The 23,967-nt window shown below is 50.1% G+C and overlaps 1 protein-coding gene across 1 annotated transcript in view; it reads left to right on the top strand.

Annotated features, from left to right (window-relative positions):
* The first annotated feature begins 15,126 nt into the window (after positions 1–15,126).
* LOC140427050 (organic cation/carnitine transporter 2-like) overlaps positions 15,127–23,967 on the top strand; it is a 196,339-nt gene continuing 187,498 nt past the window's right edge. Inside the window, exon 1 of the mRNA XM_072512495.1 lies at positions 15,127–15,633. Within this exon, the coding sequence (XP_072368596.1) occupies positions 15,244–15,633 (390 nt within the window). The 5' untranslated portion in view covers positions 15,127–15,243. The remainder of the gene's footprint in view (positions 15,634–23,967) is intronic.

Raw genomic sequence — 23,967 nt, 5'->3', positions numbered from 1 at the left:
CTATCACCCCTCCTGCCCCTTTTTAAATCAACCAATCCACCGTTAGCCAGGGAAAAGGACCAAAAATTCCACCACGAGCGGGAGCCACCAGATGTGCGACCACCTGACGTCCCATGAGCAAGCAAACATGCACCACTTTAATCCAGTGCAGGATAATTGCACATCACAACCTATCCACCTAAATATTTCTGAAAAAGACAGGTTTGAAAGGCGGTTTTATAGAAGAAGAGGGAGGTGTAGAGGCGAAGGTGCTTAACTCACAGTTCAACATGAACCCTCTGAAGTAGTATCCACTTTAGGACTGGGTAACCTGGTAATTAAAAAGTTACAATAATAAAAAAAGTCTCACCTTTTGTCATTTTTAATGGGAAGAGTGATCGTGGAAGGCTGATACTCATATTGCACACACGCACCTCTCATGCACACACACACTCATCTCTTTCTCACATATACATGCATCTCCCTGTCTCTCACACACACATATTACCCTCTCTTTTTCACATACATGCCTCCTTCTCTTTCACAGACACAACACGTCTCCCTCTCCCTCACATATACACATGTGCACCCCTCCCACACACACTCACTCCCTCTCTCTCACACACACTCAGCCCTCTTTCTCTCGCTTTGAGGTTCACTCATACTGCCCCATGCCCCCTAACCCGCCCTCTACTCATGCTACGGGGCCCGCAATGGACGTCCCCTCTGCTCCAAGGCCCACCCTGTGTGGACTTCCACTCTGAGTCTTGTTCTGGAACCGTCGTAACACCGCTATGGCGCCTGCTCTCATTCCTTTCAGAGGCCCTCTCTTCCCATCACCCCACTGTTCACGCTCATCGAATCAGAGGCCAACTTCTCCAGAAGACATCCTCTGATTGGACAACAGCACTGCAGCCTATTTCAAAATTTTCATATCTGCCTACCTTGTCACAGACCCCAGAGGGGGGCTCCGGTCTACCCCCTGAGTTCTGAGGATTCCTGTTTAGGAGCCCCTGATGTAAAAGATCAAAGTTTTCCAGTGGAGCAGGTTCCTCACCTAGTCCCTGAAGATGATAACAAGTATTTGGATGGAGGTGGGGAGCTAGCAGCCACGCCGCGTAAAGCCCCTGGCTTTACCTGCGGATATGGCCGCAGAATGGCCGGGTCCGTGGCCACGCTTGCGCATGGCGGTGGCCTGAGATGGCCGCGCTGTGCAACATGGCGCCGGCCATGCACAGACCCAGCCTGCCAAAAACTGCCCCTCCCAGTAACAAGTCTCGCCACCCCCGGACCACCCCACTTCAGTCCCCGCCGAAGCCCTCCCGGCCAGTGGAATGGCTCCCCACCTCTCCGATTGTGGCGGGGTTGGACACAGTCCGCAGCCGCCACGCGAGGTCTTGTTGCACATTCCCCTTTTCCAACTTCTGGCCATTCAGTTAGTAATCTGCCTTCTTGTTTTTGCTACCAAAGGGTTCCCACAGTGCGAGTAAGAATGGATTGTCTGATTTTGTTAGGACTTCTCAATCTTTCTCATTTGCCTTTTTTCCGTTGCTGTCTAAATTCTTTGCTGTTTGAAGGAAGCAAGACTACTCCATGACATTGCTCCCTAGGTAGTTCTTTTTCATAGATTTTTCCTAAAGTCTATTATCGATCTGCCACATTTCCTGAGGCTCACCTTCAATGAGTTGTTGAACTTTAGCCTTGGCCTATCCCACATGGGGTGTCCAAGTTTAAATTTTGGATATATAACTACCGTAGGAATTTTTTATCATCAGTCACAAGTATTAGATGCCAACTCCATCTGAGCTGAGCTGAGATGAGCGCCTCAGTTCCAGACATTTTTGCTCTTTGAAGTAACTCAGTTTTGGTGCTTTGCCCTCCCATTTGATGTCAATGGTATTCCATGTGGAACCTTTCCAACTGGTTAATATGACTGAAATGTAGAGACCATGGGAAGGATTCTCTCAGCCCACGCCGGGCCGGGGAATCGCCGGGCTGGGCGCAAATCACGCGACGCTGGTCCACCAATTCTCCGATGAGCGGAGAATCGGCACTATTGGCACCGGCGCCGGTTGGGGGGCCGCTCTACACGGCCCCTCCGTCGATTCTCCGCCCGGGGATGGGCTGAGTGGCCGCAAAAAAAATCCGAGTCCCGCCGGCGCCGTCCCCGTGTGGTCTTGCCCGGCGGGACCTCAGCGTGCATTCTTTCGGGGGCGGCCGGTGGGGTGGGAGGGGGGGGTCTGACCCTGGGGGGGGGTCTCCGCTGTGGCCTGGCCCGCGATCAGGGTCTACTGATCGGCAGGCCGGCCGCTCGGGCTGGGGGCCTCTTTTGCTCCTTGCCGGCCCCTGTAGCCCTACACCATGTTGCTTCGGGGCCAGCGCGGAGAAGTGGGCTACCGCGCATTTGCACCAGTCGCAGCGCGCATGCGTGCATTCGCGCCGGTCGCAGCGCGCATGCGCAGACCCACGGCACACATTTAATGCCGGTATCGGCAGCGGCGCAGGGCGCTCCAGTGCCATGCTGGCCTCCTGTAGTGCTCGGAATAGCTGCTCCTGGGTGCCTGTTGACACCGTCGTAAAACACGACAGCGTTTACGACGGCGTCAACACTTAACCTCAGGAACAGTGAATCCTGCCCCATGTCTCACTGACTGTTCAAGGGTAGGTATTACCACTGCTTTATACACAGTATTCTGTTCTAACTTTGATACCTAATTTCCTCCACAGTCTATTGCTCTGGCATTTCTATTTGCCATCTTGCTGTGAATGCAGACATTTCTAGAGATTGCTCTTCAGAGATTGGTGAAGTTATCTACAGCCTTCTCTGTTGTGTCATTGATAGTTATAGCCGGGGAGATGTAGTCAGAATTTGGTGGTGCTCGGGGGAGTATCTTTATCTTCCTTAAGCTGGTCAACACATAGTTATCAGGTGGAAGCACTACTGGAAAGCATATGAGTAATTTCCCTAAAACATCTGTGAAATAATAATAGTTTTTAAAAGTATTTGAAAATAACTTTTAAGAGTTTGCATCAATTGTAATTTTCTTGAATCAAAAGAAATATCTGACCTGCCGATTCTTGGAAGCAGTACCAACAAGAAAGAAGACGAGAAAGAGGTTGTGTAGCTGATGGACACAAAGAAAAGGTGAAGACTCAAAGGAGAGCAACAAACAGAGGAACAGGAGGGTAAATTTGACCAGCACACACAGATGCAGACGGATAGAAAAAGCAAACATCGAGAGACAGAAAAAGAAACAAGGAAAATTAGTGTGAAGAGAAGAAATAAAGCACTCTCCGGGAGAGATGAGCTTTCTGTTTGGCAGGAAAGGAGGGAGGAGCTTTTACAGGTACTCTGCACGCTGGTTTAAAAGATCTAAAACGTGGAAAACTATGTGAGTAACTTATGAGAAGCTAAAAAGCTGTTCTTTTTCCCTCAGAAGTGACTGGTTGATTGAAAAGAAACACTGGAAAGTTACACCCTGTAAGAAGTATGACCTTTAACAAATTATGGCCAGAATTCTCCATTGCGAGCCCGCCCCGCTACCAATGCTGACGAGGAAGGAGAATTTTGGGGCGCTATTCGTTGACCGGGGTGAGGGGGCGGGGAGGGGGGAGAATTCTCTGCTCCTGCCGCTTATGAATGGGATTTCCCGTTGAAGCCACCCATGCCGGCAGGATGGTAGCATAGTGGTTTGCACAGTTGCCTAACAGCTCTAGGGTCCCAGGTTCGATTCCTGGCAGGGTCATTATCTGCACATTCTCCCCGTATCTGCATGGGTTTCCTCCCACAGTCCAAAGATGGGCGGGTTAGGTGGATTGGCCATACTAAATTGCCTTAGTGTCCAAAAAGGTTAAGTGGGGGTTACTGGGTTATGGGGATAGGGTAGTTACGTGGCCTTGTGGGCTTGAGTAGGGTGCTCTTTGTAAGGCTGGTGCAGACCCGATGGGCTGAATGGCTCCTTCGGCACTGTAAATTCTATGATTCTATGGTCTATGAAACCCACCAGCAGGGGGCGCTGCCAGTGGAATCAGAGAATTTAGCCACCAGCGAATTGCTGGAGAATACAACTCTACATTTATCAGAATAGGTGTAGAGTTCTACAGAAATTGATAAGCGTAAGGCCAACTTATAAGAACATAAGAACTAGGAACAGGAGTAGGCCATCTGGCCCCTCGTGCCTGCTCCGCCATTCAATGAGATCATGGCTGATCTTTGTGGACTCAGCTCCACTCTCCGGCCCGTACACCATATTCCCGAATCCCTTTATTCTTTAGAAAGGTATCTATCTTTTTCTTTAAAATGTTTAAAGAAGGAGCCTCAACTGCTTCACTGGGCAAGGAATTCCAGAGATTCACAACCCTTTGGGTTAAGAAGTTCCTCCTAAACTCGGTCCTAAATCTACTTCACCTTATTTTGAGGCTATGCCCCCTAGTTCTGCTTTCCCCGACCAGTAGAAACAACCTGCCCCGCATCTATCTTATCTATTTTCTTCATAATTTTATATGTTTAAATAAGATCCCCCCCGCATCCTTCTAAACTCCAATGAGTACAGACCCAGTCTACTCAACCTCTCGTCAACTTGTCAAAGAAACTTTTCTTTCTCTCTCTGGAAAAACATTAGAAATATTGACGTCCCCTTATTCAGATTTCTATGTTGAAATTCCTCAGTTGGAAGGATGTCGGCTTGCATATTCTTATCTTGTTATAAGCTGCCTACTTACCATTGGCTGGGGACTAATGACAATCCCACAATCCTGTGGGGGTTATGAGCTTCCCCAATGAGGGGGGCGGAGAAACCATTAGTAAACTCCTAGTATAAATAAAGCTGTCCAGTTTAGGAACCAGCAGGAAGGAGTGTGCAGCAAGGGAAGTTGCTGCTGCTGTTATATATATATATATATATATATATATATGTTATTGTAAATAAATGTTATTACTTTGTATCCTTAAAACTCGTGCTGGATTCTTCGTGGCCCTCACAAATCTGGCGACGAAGGTTAAAGTGAATAGCTGTCTACACTGCTGACGCCACCTCCCTGGATTTTTGTTGGATACAGGTTGGAAGTTGTTTTCTATTATACCATGCCTCTGTACGGACGTTTGGATGTTTTTGATGCTGCGCTGGAAAGCTGGAACCAGTACACACAACGGATGCGTTACTATTTCCGGGCAAACAATATCACCGAAAACGAGCGCCAGGTGGTCATATTGCTCACCGCCTGCGGCCCGCATACGTTTGGGGTGATTAGGAGCCTTACGTACCCAGCTGCGTCGGACACCAAAATATTTGATGAACTTGTGAATATAGTGGGGCAACATTTTAACCCAACCCCGTCCACGATAGTCCAGTGTTACAGGTTTAATACCGCTGAGAGGACCCCTGGAGAATCCCTTGTCGATTTTCTATCCAGGCTACGCAGGATTGCGGAGTACTGTGACTATGGTGAGACCTTGTCAGAAATGTTACGCGACCGTTTGGTTTGCGGTATTAACAATGCGGCCACCCAGAGAAAGTTGTTAGCTGAGCCAACATTGACTTTTCAACAGGCAATTCAAATAGTATTGTCCCGAGAGAGCGCAGAACGAGGAGTGCAGGAGCTACAGGGAATGGAAGTGCATGCCTTGGGGCGCAACCCCTTCCGTCCAAAAACGTCCCCCCGCACTCCTGCGGTACCTTGGGCGAGGCAACGTCCGGACCGACGCCAGTGGCCGTCGGACATTCCTCCCCGAAGGGAGCCTTCTCCAGAACCAATGGATGAGGAGCCATGTCCATGTCAGACTTGTAGGCGCCGACCCCGTCGCGGACTGCGGTCCTGGGGGTGCCAGAGGCGCCGTCGTTCCGACCAAAACTGGGACCAGCCCAGGGGCCGTAACTGGGACCAGCCCAGGGGCCGTACCTTCCATGTGGATGAACCTGCGATGACTACTCCAGAGGACGTGGAGACGGAGGACGACTGCCTGCAGCTGCATTGTGTGGCAGCTCACCGTGTGGCCCCCATTAAGGTGACAGTACGGGTCAATGGCCACCCGCTTGAGATGGAGTTGGACACTGGTGCAGCGGTCTCCGTGATCGCCCAGAGGACATTCGGCTGCATCAAGCAGGGTATACAGACCCTTACATTAACCGACTCACAGGCCAGGTTGGCCACCTACACGGGGAACCACTGGACATTGCAGGAACTACAATGACCTCTGTTGTTTATGGACGCCAGGAGGGGCGTTTCCCACTTATCGTGGTGCGCGGCCATGGGCCCAGCCTGTTGGGTCGGGACTGGTTACGCCATTTGCGGTTGGAATGGCAGCACATCCTCCAAACAGTTTCTGAAGGGTTGACTGAGGTGCTAGGGCGATACCCAGATGTATTCCAGCCTGGTTTGGGGAAAATAAAAGGGGCTGTAGCCCGTATCCAAGTCGAACCAGGAGCCACGCCGCGCTATTTCCGGGCGCGCTCGGTGCCTTACGCCTTGCTCGAGAAGGTAGAAGAGGAGCTCACTCGTTTGGAGAGTTTGGGTATTATCAGGCCCGTCCGTTTTGCTGACTGGGCAGCACCAATTGTACCTGCAATGAAGCCAGATGCCACAGTTCGCTTGTGTGGCGACTATAAACTTACAGTGAATACGGCTTCCCGACTCGACCGATATCCAATGCCTCGCATAGAGGATCTCTACGCGAAGCTTGCAGGTGGACTCTCGTTCACAAAATTAGATATGAGTCACGCCTACCTGCAGTTGGAGCTGGACCCTGCCTCCCGACCATATCTAACGATTAATAGACACCGGGGCCTGTATGAATATACACGGTTGCCCTTTGGAGTATCCTCTGCCTGCGCAATTTTTCAACGTGTTATGGAGGGCATTTTGAGAGGTTTACCATGTGTTGCTGTCTACTTAGATGACGTTTTGATTACAGGGACGTCGGAGCAGGAACATTTAGAAAATCTGGAGGCTGTCCTTAGACGCCTTTCGGAGGCTGGAGTCCGTTTACGTCACACAAAGTGCGTATTTCAGGCAAAGGACGTAGTCTACCTAGGTTATCGGGTGGACCGCGAAGGTTTGCACCCCGTCGCAGAGAAGGTGCGTGCAATTCAACAGGTCCCCCCACCCCCGACTGACACTTCGCATCTTCGTTCTTTTCTCGGTCTCGTAAACTATTACGGGAAGTTCCTCCCCAATCTGGCAACTACGCTGGCCCCTTTGCACCTTCTGCTAAAGAAAAATCACACCTGGGTTTGGGGTCAGCTGCAAGAAACCGCTTTCCGGCGGGTAAAGCAACAATTGTCGCCGTCTGGGTTACTAACCCACTATGATCCTGGAAAGCCTTTGCTCGTCACATGTGATGAATCCCCATATGGTATTGGGGCCGTCCTGTCCCACAAGATGGAGAACGGGGCCGAGCGACCGATAGCTTTCGCCTCCCGCACATTGACTGCAGCGGAGAAAAGGTACGCGCAGATCGAGAAGGAGGGCCTGGCAGTGGGTTTTGCGGTGAAACGCTTCCACCAGTACGTGTATGCCCGCCATTTCACTATCGTGACTGATCATAAGCCTCTGCTGGGACTTTTCAGAGAGGATAAGCCAATACCACCCATTGCTTCCGCACGGATCCAGCGCTGGGCTTTGTTGCTTGCTGCATACGAGTATTCTCTGGAGCACAAACCAGGTACGCAGAGAGCAAATGCCGACGCACTGAGCCGATTGCCTTTATCGACCGGCCCCATGTCGACCCCCACGACCGGTGAGGTGGTTGTAACCCTAAATTTTATGGACACCTTGCCTGTCACGGCATCACAGATCCGTGAGTGGACCCAGACGGAGCCAGTCTTGTCAAAGGTTTGGCACATAGTCCTGTATGGTGGGCAGCATAGTCAGCTCCCAGGTGAGTTGCGGGCATTTTCCTCCAAGCTGTCAGAATTCAGCGTGGAAGACAGCATCCTCTTGTGGGGGACGCGTGTGATTGTCCCGGAAAAAGGCCAGGAGCTGATACTAACAGACTTGCACAATGGGCATCCAGGCGTGACCAAAATGAAAATGTTGGCCCGGAGTTATGTCTGGTGGCCAGGCCTCGACACCGACATTGAGAAGGTGGCCCAAAACTGCTCCATTTGCCAGGAGCATCAGAAGCTTCCGCCGGCCGCGCCCCTACATCACTGGGAATGGCCAGGGCGGCCATGGGCATGCTTGCATGCAGATTTCGCAGGCCCTTTTCAAGGATCCATGTTACTTCTATTAATTGACGCCCAGTCTAAATGGCTAGAGGTGCATAAGATGCAGGGGACAACGTCCTGCGCAACAATTGAAAAGATGCGTTTGTCGTTTAGTACGCATGGCCTCCCCGAGGTGCTGGTCACGGATAACGGCACTCCATTCACGAGTGAGGAGTTTGCGTGATTCACGAAGATGAATGGCATACGCCATATCCGCACTGCCCCTTACCACCCGGCTTCAAATGGGTTGGCAGAGCACGCAGTGCAGACATTCAAAATAGGCCTAAAGAAGCAGTCTTCCGGATCAATGGACACGAGACTGGCTCGCCTTTTGTTTACGTATAGGACCACCCCCCATGCGGTGACTGGGGTAGCTCCCGCAGAACTCCTAATGGGCCGGAGACTTCGCACCCGCCTTAGTATGGTTTTCCCGGACATTGGCACAAAAGTACACCGCACACTAAGAACGGCAGGGACAGGGATTTTCTCGGCATCGGCCGATTCGGCAGTTTGCGCCCGGTGACCCAGTGTTCGTTCGGAATTTTGCTGGTGGTGCCCAGTGGATTCCTGGTGTAATCTTTCGCCAAATGGGCCCTATATCTTACCAGGTGCAAGCCCAGGGTCGTCTCCAGCGCAAACGTGTAGACCACGTTCGGTCCAGAAGACTATCCCCTCAAAAGATTCCCCGCCCCCGGAGCTCATTTCTACAGCCGCAGAGACCAGAGACAAGGGAAGGTAGTCCTCACAATCTTCCACTGGTGCCTCACTCGAAGCCTGCGCAGGTTGTTACAGAACCGAATGGAGATAGAGACGCTGACATGACGGAGGCAGCAGACTCTGACTCCGAGAGGGAGACACAGGATGCATCAGAGGGGGAATCCTCGGGTCCACGGGCCGTGGATGTACAACCGTTGCGCCGTTCATCACGGAAGCGCCGGTCTCTGTCTCGTTACACGCCGCCTGATCCAATGCCGCGTGCAAATGGTGTCCGGCCTGCGGCAAAATGAGTCCGATGCCCTCCTTCGCCAGGGACTTCGGTGGATTCCTTGGACTTTGGGGGGGAGGGATGTTATAACCTGCCGACTTACCATTGGCTGGGGACTAATGACAATCCCACAATCCTGTGGGAGTATGAGCTTCCCCAATGAGGGGGGCGGAGAAACCATTAGTAAACTCCTAGTATAAATAAAGCTGGCCAGTTTCAGAACCAGCAGGAAGGAGTGTGCAGCAAGGGAAGTTGCTGCTGCTGTTATATATATATGTTATTGTAAATAAATGTTATTACTTTATATCCTTAAAACTCATGCTGGATTCTTCGTGGCCCTCAAAAATATCTCTACAAGGATCCAGGAAGAGTTAACAAATGACCCTCAGCACGAGGTAAACTAAAAGGCGACCTTAGCCTGAAAAGATACACAAGGGTGGGGGAGGTGACCACTTGACACCTTGGGTACCTGTCCTATATTCATTTGTTAGAAGGATTCAAACAAGAGATTTACATTGGGTAAATGATCAGCCCCTCAAAATAAAATATACTAATGGGCACTTGGAGACAGCGCCAGTCTACATCAGACAAGTAGATGAAGGGAGATTAGGAAAATGGAAAAAGTAGAGGAAGAACGGGGGAAGAGCTTCCTAACACTCTGGATATTGAGCAGAATGCTGTCATCACAAGCTAGAGGTCAACTCCAACCGTCCATTTGTCCCCTGGGATCAGGAGACCTCTTTCAACTGTCACAGTTCAGCTGTTTTTCCTAAGAAGTTAGCTATATAACATAAGAAAGGCATAAATAGGAGCAGGTCTTTTCCATTCAGGCATGAACCGCAGCACCTCAAACTCCCCCTCCCCCCCACCGCTTGCCCTTGGTGCATCTGGTGGGCAACGGGCAGAACACGGCGGCACCATCCGGGACACCCGAGCAGGAGCCAGGCCCATCCAGGCCAAGTCACCCCAGAAGACTCCCGTCAATGGAGACACAGGTCGCAAGGCGAGAATCACAGCAGGCCGCCTCCTCTCCTGCTATACTGTCTGGGGAACCACCTGGACGTAGCATTAGGACTCGTAAGGCCAGAATGTTAGACAGTAGTAGTTAAGTTGGCATGGGTGCAGGGCATAGTTTAGTTATAGGGGCTGTAATGTTCTTTGATTATGCTTATCTTGGATGCTGATGTGGCAGTGTTAACAAAGAGCAACAAAATTATTGACTACTAACACTACACTAAATGATTACTACAATGTCTAAGGTTCATACAGTTGGAAATACTGGTCTAACACTAACTTACACTGAGATACTACAGAGCTACTCTAATATGCAACTGCTATCAACTCCTTACTAACAGCTTCTGCTGGAATGCGCACCTGGTCACATGCCTGCTGGTTGGATGCTAGAACTACAACAGTAAAACATATAACTTATAATACACATACAGATGTTGATGATCTATTAATATGATATAGTCTACCTATCATCACAGGGGCTAGGGCACAAATCTGTATCTATCCGTTCACATTAATTGGAGAATGGACGGACATTGGAGGGGTAATGGGTGGACCCAGTGGGTGGCCTGGGCTAGCCATCCTCCCCGATCCCCCGACCATCCCCACCACATTGGAGGAGGAGCATCGTGGAGGCCCAGGAGTATACAGGGTCGGGCCCGCTAATGATAATGTTACGGGCGAGGCATTTTCAGAACCCCAAAATGTACATTGGAGTTCAACCAACCTCTCCCTTTAATGTATTTGTTGCTTTCCCAAGTGCACGGCTTTTTCCCTAGGTGTGGGGTTACAATTATGGACACGTGGGTTTTTAAACACAAAACACTGCTTATTCCATGAACTCAACTTAACATCTTAAATAAACATTGGATCTCTTAACACCCCTTACTTCAAAGATAACTCAGAAAATATTGCAACAGTAAGTAATTCCTTAAAATGTTCCTTCAAACTACCAAGAGACCTAACACCTTTAAACAAAATCACATCAGATTAAAGGCTTTACTTTACATCACCCAAATGATCCAGAGATAGTCTTTCATGGCAGAGATCCAGCTTTCTGCAAACACAGACTCACACCAGGGGCGTCATTCTCCGACCCCCCGCCGGGTCGGAGAATGGCCGTTGGCCGCCGTGAATCCCGCCCCCGCCCCCGCCGAAGTCTCCGGTACCGGAGATTGGGCGGGGGCGGGAATCGGGCCGCACCGGTTGGCGGGACCCCCCCCGCTCAATTCTCTGGCCCGGATGGGCCGAAGTCCCGCCCAGAAATTGCCTGTCCCGCCGGTGTAAATCAAAGCTGGTATTTACCGGCGGGACCAGGCGGCGTGGGCGGGCTCCGGGGTCCTGGGGGGGGGGGGGCGCGGGGCGATCTGACCCCGGGGGTTCCCCCATGGTGGCCTGGCCCACAATCGGGGCCCACCGATCCGCGGGCGGGCCTGTGCCGTGGGGGCACTCTTTCCCTTCCGCCTCCGCCATGGCCTCCACCATGGCGGAGGCGGAAGAGACTCTCCCCACTGTGCATGCGCGGGAAACTGTCGGCGGCCGCTGACGCTCCCGCGCATGCGCCGCATTTCCGCGTCAGCTGGCGGGGCAACAAACGCCATTTCCGCCAGCTGGCGGGGCAACAAACGCCATTTCCGCCAGCTGGCGGGGCGGAAATCCCTCCGGCGCCGGACTAGCCCCTCAATGCTGGGGCTCGGCCCCCAAAGATGCGGAGCATTCCACACCTTTGGGCTGGCGCGATGCCCGTCTGATTGGCGCCGTTTTTGGCGCCAGTCGGCGGACATCGCGCCGTTGGGGGAGAATTTCACCCCAGCTCTTTTCAAAACTGAAACTAAAAACTAAACTGCAAAATGGCTGACCTGAGCTCAGCTCACCCACTCTCTGACATCACATTGCTTACACATCCATGTCTTAATGGTACTCTCACATGACAGTAAACGTGCATTCCGGAATGCATTGACACCGCTGTCGAGGTGACAGAGAATTGTGATTTTGGCATCAGGACCGATTCTCAGCCCATTCGTGATTTTGGCGTTGGCTAACGGAGAATCCCACCCTGTGTCTTCTGGTTTCAAGTCCTCCAGCCAACAGAAACTTCCTTCCTACATCTACTATGTCCACCCTTGTAAGAATTCTGAATGTTTGAATGAAATCACTCCTCATTCTACAAAACTCCAGAGAATAAAGGTCCAGTCTATTTAATTTTTAAAAGTTCATTTACAGGATCTGGGCACCATTGGTGAGGCCAGCATCTATTGCCCATCCCTATTTGTCCTTGAGAAGATGGTGGTGAGCTGCAGACCCTACGGTGTAGGTACACCCACCATGCTGTTAGAGAGGAAATTCCATGATTTTGACCCAATAATAGTGAAGGAATGGTGCTATATTCCAAGCCAGGATGGTGAGTGACTTGGAGGGGAACCTCCAGCTGGTGGTGTTCCGTCTAGATGGTAATGGTCGTGGTTTCAAAGGTGCTGCTGAAGGACCTTTGGTGAGTTCCTGCAGTGCTTCTTGTAGATGGTACACACGGCTGTCACTTTTTGTTGGTGGTGGTGGGATTGAATGTTTGTGGAAGGGGCAGCAATTAAACAGGCTGCCTTGTCTTGGATGGTGTCTAGTTTCTTAAGTGTTGCTGGAGCTGCCACCATCCAGGTAACCAGGAGTATGTATAAAAGTAGAGAAGTTGAAGTACAAAAGCAAAGAAGTGTTGTTGCAGTTGCATAGGGTGTTGCTGAGACCACATCTAGAGTACTGTGTCCGGTTTTGGTGTCCTTATTTGAGGAAAGATTTGGTGGCATTGGAGGCAGTTCAGAGGAGGTTCACCAGATTGATTCTAGGGATGAAAGTATTGATGCATGAGGAGAGATTAAACCATTTGGGCATATAAACTGGAGGTTAGAAGGATGAGAGGGGATCTAATCGTGGTGCATAAAATACTGAATGGGATTGATAAAGTAAGCATAGTCCAAATGTTCCCCCTTGTGGGGTATTCTAGAATGAGAGGTCACGGATGTAGGTTGAGAGGTGGTAGATTTAGAACTGCGATGAGGAGGAACTACTTCTCGCGGAGAGTGGTGAATTTGTGAAACTCGCTTGCCCCAAACTGGTGAGCACCTCTCTTCTTCTGATCCACAGCAGGTGGAGGCAGGAAGTTCCCAGAGACCCAGCACTTGGAGGACTGCTTAAGGCCAGGACTCTGATGAGCCCCAGTCAGATGATGTATCTCTGGACTCTGTTGTTTCTCAGTTGCTGGAGGTCCAAAGGAAGAATTGGGAACATCAGGAAGTGATCCTGCAGCTCCGTATAGGTATCATTAGCCATGTCTTCAAGGGGTAGCCTTGTCCCTGAGGAGCCACCCCTGTGCTCCCTCAAATACCTCAGGTCTGTGAACGGCCAAAACTGTAGCTGTTGTCGTTGCTCCCTGGGAACCCAGCACACAACTGGAGGATGCCAATGGCTGCCTGAACTTGTGGGAACTTGCCTCAACCTAGGTACCGTAATACCCCTAATACCGACTACCACAGACAGAAACGACAGAAACAACAACAATGAAACAGCCACCTGTACAACATGGTACAACCCTGCACGTGAAGGACAATGCCACAGCACACTGCGAAACAATGACAAGACTACAAACATGCCATGGTATGAAAAAGAATCTCACAAATTCACATCTGCTCCTGAACAAACAAGAAAAACAGCTTTCACAAACGATGACATACAGAATCAATACCACAAACACAAGAAAAAGTTGAGGGCAGACAAAGGTGCGACACAGAATCGCTACCCACAATCAAATAGAACAGGGGAAAAAGGTGTCCACATCATTATTCGACTCATCAGCAAGGCAACCAAGTCATGTTCCGACATCAACGTAGCTCTGTTATCGTACCGAGCATCCCCATTGAGCTCAGGACTGTCTTGAGAGCAAATGCTCTTTGGCAGAGACCCAATCAGAGTCTGATTGAGACATTAGGCAATGACTCCCACAAGCTACATGGCCCACCCTCCCACGGAGATCCACTTGGGTTGTGTGAAGTGCTCACTTAACCACAATTGCCAATTCTCTATTACCAATAGCCTTCTGCTGCAAGGCCAAAGACGGGCAGTGACTAAGGCTGCCCCTCGAATGGGTACACACGATCCACGAGTTGGCATTGTCATGCAACGAGTGATTGCCAATGCCCCCCCACCCTCCCATGGTGGCTCACCCCTGCGGAGGGTCCTCCAATTGAGAGTTCCCCATCCCCTACCGAGCACAGGGGCAGCAAGCCCAGAGCTCCTGGTCTCTTTGCCTGTGAACAAAGATGGCTACTCACCTTCTCGACTCCCCACAGAAGCCCTTCCGCCAGGTTCACATTTTTCAAAAGGTGTACTAATCGGCGCCAGCATTAGCTCTTGCTGAGGAGGACTCTGAATGACGAGAGGCCGTTGGATAAGGGGTGGATCTCGTTAATTGTATGAAAATGGGGTTTAAGTGGTGACATTGGTTTCTCGTTACGCCACAGCGAGATCCCAATTTTGCCTACGGGAGTGGGCAAACTATTTGCATCGCGGTTCCCGTTTTTGGCCTCTCCCGCTATTCACCGGCCTCATTACACTTGAGCATGAGTGCAACGAGGCCGCAAGATCGCGCCCAAGGTCTCCCAAACAAAGAATCCCGCCCCTAAATTCCCCAAAACACATCCAGCTGGTTGGAATGATTGGGCCGTCTCCACGCAGCCTGTACGTTCAACATGTTTTCAAATAATTATTTTCATCCCTTGCCAGGAGTCAGTAAACCGAAATCGTAATATTTGGAATAACATTTCTTTAAAGTTACGAAAAAGTTAGTGTTTCTCGCTCCAGAAGAAAACCACTTCAATGTTGAAATTGAAAGAAGAATGTGGTGAGGTTGGGAGGGGCTCTGGGGGCGGGGTGCGGATTGGATGTGTCGGTGGAAACGATTGAGGTTTAAATGGACTTTGAAATAACTCCAGGCTGTGGTTCCGCTCCGCCCCCGAAGGTAAATTGCTGCAGTTTTCGGGAGGTCAGTCAGTCGCTCTCAGTCCTCCCGTCACTAACATGCGGGATTACGATGAAATCACCGCTTTCCTCGGAGATTGGGGACCCTTCCAGAAAATGATCTTCTTCCTTTTGAGCGCCAGCATCTTCCCCAACGGTTTCTGTGGAATGTCCATAGTTTTTGTCGGGGATGTTCCGGAGCATCGCTGTTTAATTCCCGGGAATCTCAATCTGAGTGAAGCGTGGCTGAATCGGACTATCCCTCTGGAACAAGGAAGAGGCAAACTCCAGCACAGCCAGTGCAGACGGTACCGGTTGGATGTGATCAGGAATCTTTCAGCGACGTTTGCCGACCCAGGTTCCATCAATATGTCTGAGGTGGAACAGGAGCCCTGTTTGGATGGTTGGGAGTACAGTAAGGATCAGTACATCTCCACCATCGTCAGCGAGGTAAGTGGCTGGAGGAATAGTCTTTACACTGGCAATAGTCAATCTGACAATTTCCTGTGTCTCCAGCTTCGCAAGGGCGTGAGTGGGGCGTCCCAAAGATGCCCATTCCTATTTAACTCACTAATTTTGGATAGCTCTGCCAGTTTATTGAAAATAAATTTAGAGCACCCACTTATTTTGTTCCAATTAAGGGGCAATTTAACGTGGCAAATACCCCTGGGTTGTGAGGGTCAAATCCACGCAGACATGGGGAGAATGTGGAAACTCCACACAGATGGTGACCCAGGGCCAGGATCGAACCTGTGTCCTCGACGCCGCAGGCAGCAGTGCAAACCACTGCGCCACCATGCCACCCTCGTTCTGCCAGTTTGATATTAATTTTACTCTGATGGAATGAGAAGGAAAAAACTGCTTCTAACTTCAGAGTAACAATTTTAAAACCCAGACCTGGCCTGCACAGGACACCTCCCACAACTCCAATGCCCCAGGGGAACCCCAATCCGTCCCCAATAATATGATAATCACATTGTCACAAGTAGGCTTCAATGAAGTTACTGTGAAAAGCCCATAGTCGCCACATTCCGGCGCCTGTTCGGGGAGGCCGGCACAGCATTTGAACCCAAACTGTTGCCTTGTTCTCCATTACAAACCAGCTGTTTAGCCCACTGAGCTAAACCAGCCCCGTCGATAATAATCGCTTATTGTCACAAGTAGGCTTCAATGAAGTTACTGTGAAAAGCCCCTAGTCGCCACATTTCGGCGCCTGTTCGGGGAGGCCGCTACGGGAATTGAGCTCGCGCTGCTGGTCTTGCTCTGCATTACTAGCCAACTGTTCAGCCCACTGTGCTAAACCGGCCCCTGAATGAAAAACCCCACTCCGCTATATGCACAGGATACCCCACAGGACGCTCCACACCCAACCTGACCCAAACATCCCCCGACAGCCTCCCATCTGATTTGTCTGACCATAGGAACACCCCACGGCTCAACCCTCCGACCCGAACGGCAATCCTTGTGACCCGACCCTCAACACGTCCACCACGACCCAAATTCCCCAACTCAACCCATTCCCTGACCTGAATGATGCCTCGCCCTGACCCAACTGCCCACTGACCTAACAAATCCCATCCTCCCCCACCAGGAGACCCAGAAGACCATAAGAGCAAAAGTGGGACATTTGGCCCATTGAGGCAGCATGGTGGCACTGTGGTTAACACTGCTGCATCACAGTATTAGAGTCCTGGGTTCGATTCTGACCTCGGGTGACTGGGTGGAGTTTGCACATTCTCCCTGTGCCTGTGTGGGTTTCATCCGGGTGCCCCGGTTTCCTCCTACAAGTCCCGAAAGACGTGATTGTTAGATGAATTGGACATTCTGAATTCTCCCTCATGTACCCAAACAGGCTCTGGAGTGTGGCGACTAGAGGATTTTCACAGTCACTTCATTGCCTACCTGTGACACTAATAAAGATTATTATTATTTCTGTAGCTAGTTCTTTTAATGTCCTAGGGTGCAACCCATCAGGTCCCGGGGAATTCTCAGACTTTCACCCCACTAGTTTACCTAGTAATTTTTCTCTCGTGATAATTTCATTTGTTTCCTCCCTGACCTCCGCCACTTGATTATTTAGTGTTATTGGAATGTTATTGGTGTCTTCCAACCTGAGAAGACTGACACAAAGTATTCATTCAACTCCTCTGCCATTTCCTGGTTCCGCATTATTTTCTCTCCAGTCTCATTCTTCAATGGACCTATGTTCACTTTGGCCTCTCTATTCCTTTTTATATGTTTAAAGAAGATCTCACTGTCTGTTTTTATATTATTTGCTAATTTCCTCTCATAGTTTATCTTCTCCCTCTTTATTATGTTTTTGGTCACCTTTTGTTTATTTTTTTGGGAACTTTCCCAATCCTCTGGTTTACCACTAACCTTGACCATATTTTATGTTTTTTACGTTCAGTTTAATGCTATCTTTAACTTCCTTGGTTAATCGTGGCTGATTTATCCTCTTCCGAGAATCCTTTTTCCTCACTGAGATATATTTTTGCCGTGAGTCATGAATTATTTTCATAAATGTCTGCCATTGCTGATCAACCATATTTTCTGCTAAACTCCTTCCCCAGTCCACTCCAGCCAATGCTGCCCTCATTCATTTGTAATTTCCCTTATTTAAGTCTAGCACGGTTATTCCTCACACCCAAACTGAATGCTAAATTGTACCGTGTATGGTCACTGTTTCCTAGTGCATCATTTAGTCTGAGATTGTTTGTTAAACCTGTCTGGGTGCACATTGCCAGAATCAGCCTGATCCCTGGTTGGGTCCACCATATAATGTTCTGGGAAACACTCAATGAATTCTTCCTCATGACTACCTCTGCCAATTTGATTTTTCCAGTCCACATGAAGATTAAAGTACTATTTTTTTACATGCCTTCATTATCTCCAGATTTATACTCGTCTTACAGTATAGCTGCTGTTGGAGGGCCTATACACTGCTCCCACCAGTATCTTCTTCCTTTTGTTATTTCTCACCTTCGTCCATATGGATTCCACATTTTCTGACAAAAATCCTTTCTTACTCTTGTACTCTTCCATCTCGTCCGAACAAAGGTACCCATCATCCTCTCCTTTTTGCCGTTCCTAATAATAAGTCACATATCCCTGAATATTTAATTCCCAGCTTTGATCTCCTTGTAACCATGCCTCCATAGTGGCTTTAAGATCATGCTTCTCACCTTCTGCTCACCAATTGTGGGAAACACTAGCTTGTCATCACTGTCACTCACACTGTTCCGCCAAAAAGACTTCTTGGTGACATCAATGATCAAAGCTCTGGCACATGATCGCCTTCGACATCATCCGATCCAGAGACTAAAAGGATGCCCTCATCACCAAAGCAAAAACCAGTGCAGATGACTTCTGGATAGACCACCAGCTCATCCACTCCTCTATGTCCATCAAACTCCACCAGAAGCAGTGGAAGATGAAGAAATAGCTCAGAAAAAAGATTAACGTTGAGCAGCTTCAAGACAGAACAATCTTCGGATTGTGGGGCTGCTGGAAGGGCTAAAAGGCCAGAGAGCAACAGAATACTTTGGCTGAATGTTTGCACAGCTGTTGGGTGAAGAAGAGGAGGTTACCCCTTTCGAGCTCGACGATGCCCACCCATCACTTTGCCTGAAACTACAGGTGAACCAAACACCCGAGAGCAGTGATCATTTACTTCAGCAGGTATCAGACTAAGGAACGAGTGTTGCAATAGGTGAATCTGAAACGGGAGGTGAGATTGGAAGGCAACGCCATTCGCATCGATCAAGATGTGACAATGGAATTGATGAAAAAACGTATGGCTTTCAACCAGGCGAAAGCAGCGCTCTATAAAAGGAATATACAATCCAGAATGGTCTACCTGGCGAGGTTATAAGTGACATACAACTCCAAGGAACTTTTTATTTGATTCTGTAGAGATGGCGGAAGCATTTGTAAGGGCTGAAGGCCTGGGACTGGATTAAATCTTGCGTTGCGGCTCTGATATTATGGTTAGATTGGATTGGTTTGGAGGTGATGGGATATTGTGTTATAGTTATCCCCTTATAGATGGTTTTGCTGTTTATTAACATATTTGGTTAGTTGTATTATCTTAGGATTATATAGAAATGTTTAGGAAAGAACTAGGATAGGAAATTTGTATGTTTAAGAAGGGGAAAAAAAACAATTAAAAAACAGAAGTAGGGAGAAGGGCAATGTAAAGTCCCTTATGTTTAAGACGTTAATGAAGAGGGCGTTAATGGGAGCCACCTTGCTAGTAAGCTGGAACTGGCTCGTGAACGGAAGCACGGTGAGGGGAATTACTGTGGCGGGTTGAACCTTCTAAAACAGGACTCGGCCAGCCTAGGAGGAGTGAATGAATGGGGAATAGGGGTAAGGATGAGGAAAGCAGTTTCAAGAGTAAATATCTGGGGGATTTATGGGGGTTTGTGGAAAGCTGGCTTATGGAGGTAAGGGATAAGCATCGGGCCCATGCAGCGGGTGAGGCCAAATGTTATAAAAATGAGATGAGGAATTAAAAATTTTGGCAGAGAGACAGACATGCCCCTCAGAGGGTGATGATTGAACAGGAGGAGATGGGGGTGAGAGATTCCTGGTCTGGTTGGTGACATGGAACGTAAGGGGGCTGGGAGGGCTGGTGAAGAGGACGAGCGTCTCTCAAATCTGAAGAGTATGAAAGCTGACATGGTTCTGTTACAGGAGACTCATTTGAGGGTAAAGGATCGGTTATGACTCCAAATGTCAGGTGTTCAACTCAGGTTTTAACAGCAGAACCTGAGGGGTGCTAATATTGGTCAGCAAAAGAGTTTGGTTCCAGATGAGGAAAGTAATAGTAGAATCAAGGGGCAGGTACTTCATCGTCAAAGGTACATTGGAGGCAAGACCGGTAGTACTAGTCAATATATATTCTTTGAACTGGGACGATGTAGGATTTATGAAAAGGCTGGTGGCAGCCATTCCAAGTCTAAGTGGGGATTTAAACACTGTACTGAACCCAAAGTTAGATCATTCAAAGCTGCACACATTTACTCCTTCAGGTGTGGTGAAAGTTTGGCAGCATTTATTTATTTTTTTCCTTTTTATTTAAATTTAGAGTACCCAATTATTTTTTCTCCAATTGAGGGGCAATTTAACATGGGCAATCCACCTACCCTGCACATCTTTGGGTTGTGGGGGTGAAACCCACACAGACACAGGGAGAATGTGCAAACTCCACACGGACAGTGACCCAGGGCCAGGATTCGAACCTGGGTCCTCAGCGCCGTAGGCAGCAATGCTAACCACTGTGCCACCGTGCTGCCCTGTTTGGCAGCATTTATGAAGGAGGTGGGGTGTGTAGGCCCGGAGGGACTCCTTCTTCTCCCCAGTACACATTGTATATTCAAGGATTGATTTTTTTTCATCATAGGGAGGGCGCTACTACCGGGGGTGAGGAAATCACCATAATTATTTTGGACCATGCCCCACACTTGGTAGAAGTAATCTTGGAGAAGGGGCCAATTCAAAGACCGGCTTTTGGCGGATGGGTGTGGGATTGTTGGCGGATTCGGGCTGTTACAAAACATGAGTGAAGTTATCGATGAATATATCATGCATAATAATAATGGGGAGGTCTCGCCTTCAATGGTTTGGGAAGCCTCTTAAAGCAGTAGTGTGGGAGAAATAATCTCATACAATGCACAGATGGACAGAGAAGTGAGAGAGGAACACCAGCGCCTAGTGGATGAAATTTTGGAGGTGGATGGGAAGTAGATGGAGAAACCAACACGAGTTATTGATCAGCAGGAAGGCGCTTCAAATTAAATTTGATTTACTATCGACTAGGAAAGCGGTACGCCAGTTATGGTGGGCTGGAGGGGCGGTGTATGAATATGGGGACAAGGCTAGTCGGATCTTCAGAGAAATTTATCAACATCCTCCGACTCCTCCACGGCAGGATATTAGCAACAGTCCTCCCAACGGAAATACGACAGAAACATTTGAGGTCAAGACTGGAGTCAAGCAGGAATGTGTCTCCATCCCCGCCCTTTTCTCCATCTTCCTCGTCACTATCCGCCACCTTGTCAAGTTTCCCAGTGGAGCTTCCCAGATAGTGTGGACATTGTCTTGAACCTCAACCGGTTTAAATCCAAGAATAAAATCATACTGATATCGCTTGTGGAACTTCAGTATGTGAATAACATCGCCGTCTCCACTCTTGCAGAAGAGAATCTCCAAGCCATGCTTGACACCTTCGCGGAAGCACACCAAAGATTCAATCTCAGCCTCAACCCCAAGAAGGCTCAAGTTTTTTTACCAGCCCACACCAGGGCAAGTTCTGGACTCTCCATCAATCAAGACCAATAGAGAAACCCTACCAAACATAGAACATTTTCCTTACCTGGGGAGCCACTTCTCATCTAAGACTGACATTGATGCGGAACTCATTCAGACATCTAAGGATGAGAGTCTTTGAAGACTGCGACATTCATGCTGACACCAAGATCCTCGTGTACAATCTAACCCCGGATTGCAAATTCGTCACCACCAGGAGCAGACGGTACAGCACCCAGGACAGGACCTTCATTAGGTCCGAGGGATCAGTTCCGAGGTCCAGCGGCTGCTTCAGGAGGGCATTATCGAGGCCAGCAACAGCCCCTGGAGAGCCCAAGTGGTAGTCTTTAAAACTGGGGAGAAACACAGAATGGTCATGGACTATAGCCAGACCATCAATCGGTACACGCAGCTCGACGCGTACTCCCTCCCACCCATATCTGATATGGTCAATCAGATTGCACAGGACCGGGTCTTCTCAACGGTAGACCTCAAATCCGCTTACCACCAGCTCCCCATTCGTAAATCAGACCGTCCATGCACCGCATTCAAGGCGGACGGTCGTCTCTATCACTTCCTCAGGGTTCCCTTCGGCATCACTAACGGGGTCCCGGTCTTCCAAAGGGAGATGGACCAAATGGTCGACCGGTACGGTTTGCGGGCCACCTTCCCGTATGTAGACAACGTCAACATCTGCGGCCATGACCAGCAGGACCACGATGCCAACCTTGCCAAATTTCTCCACACCGCCACTCTCCTAAACCTCACCTACAACAAGGAGAAGTGCGTGATTAGCACGACCCGCTTAGCCATACTCGGCTATGTGGTCCAGAACGGAGTTCTGGGGCTCGAACCCGACCGCATGCGCCCCGTCATGGAGCTTCCCCTCCCCCACTGTCCCAAGGCTCTCAAACACTGCCTGGGGTTCTTCTCGTACTATGCCCAGTGGGTCCCAAACTATGCGGACAAGGCCCGCCCACTCATTCAGTTCACTCATTTCCCCCTGACGGCTGAGGCACAGCAGGCCTTCGCCCGTATCAGAGCCGATATCGCCAAGGCCGGGATGCACGCAGTAGACGAGACACTGCCCTTTCAAGTAGAGAGCGATGCTTTGGACGTCGCCCCAGCCACCACCCTCAATCAGGCAGGCAGACTCGTGGCATTCTTTTCCCGCACCCTTCATGCCTCAGATATTTGGCACTCATCTGTCGAAGAAGAGGCCCAGGCCATCGTTGAAGCTGTGCGGCATTGGAGGCATTACCTGGCAGGCAGGAGATTCACCCTCCTCACTGACCAACGGTCGGTAGCCTTCATGTTCAATAACACACAGTGGGGCAAGATCAAAAACGATAAAATCTTGAGCTGGAGGATCGAGCTCTCCACCTATAATTACGAGATTTTGTATTGCCCCGGCAAACTCAACGAGCCCCCAGACATCCTTTCCCGAGGTACATATGCCAGCGCACATGTAGACCGACTCTGGACCCTGCACGACAGCCTTTGTCAGCCGTGAGTCACATGGTTGTACCATTTCATAAAGGCCCGCAACCTGCCCTACTCCATCGAGGAAGTACGGACAATCACCAGGGACTGCCAGCTCTGTGCGGAGTGCAAGTCGCACTTCTCCCGGCCAGATCATGCGCGCCTGGTGAAAAGGGAAGGCGGATCGACCTTTAGGGTCGTGAGGCCACACACAGTGAAGGGTTGTAGGGGCCCGCCGAATGTGAAGGTTAGGCTCTGGAGGTTACACTGGAAGTCCAGGGTGAGTAGTAGGGCAGCGCACAGGTTAGGGAGGACGTAGTGGCGGAAGCCGCTGAATTCTACGCCCTGGACCGTGAGTGTGACCGTGCAGAACCCCCGGATCGCGACGGAATGGGATACAGAGGCCAGGGAAGTTCTTTGGTTGGCGGGGTGTACCGCGAGGAAGTAGCGCCTTACCATACCCGGGTGTATGAAGCTTTCGGTGCTCCCGGAGTCCAGCAGGCAAAAGGTCACGTGGCCATTGATTTTCACGCTGGTCGATGCGGTGGCCAGGTTGTGCGGACGAGACTGGTCGATCGTCACCGGTGCAAGTCGTGGTCGGTCGTCGCTGATGTCGGATGATGGGGAGCCTGGGGGGCCCAGGTCCTGGAATGCTGTCGGTGTCCATGTCCTGTGGGGAAGACAAGATGGCGGCGTCTGAAGATCCTGCGGGGGACAAAATGGCGGCGCCCATGGGCCGCATGTTGCGGGGGTTGGACAAGATGGCGGCACCCATGGGCCGCATGTGGACTGGGGGGGAGAAGATGGCGGTGCCCACTGGCTGCGCATGGCCCCGGGAGGTGAAGGTGGCGGCGCTCGCTGGCCACGTGTGGCCCCGGGAGGTGAAGATGGCAGTGCCCACTGGCCGCGCGTGTTCCGGGGAGGTGAAGATGGCGGCGCCCACTAGCCGCACGTGGTCCGGGAAGATGAAGATGGCGGTGCCCATGACCA

Source organism: Scyliorhinus torazame, chromosome 7 (genome assembly GCF_047496885.1).
Source record: "Scyliorhinus torazame isolate Kashiwa2021f chromosome 7, sScyTor2.1, whole genome shotgun sequence".
In the NCBI taxonomy this organism is placed as follows: domain Eukaryota; kingdom Metazoa; phylum Chordata; class Chondrichthyes; order Carcharhiniformes; family Scyliorhinidae; genus Scyliorhinus; species Scyliorhinus torazame.
This window is presented reverse-complemented; position numbering and strand designations above follow the sequence as displayed.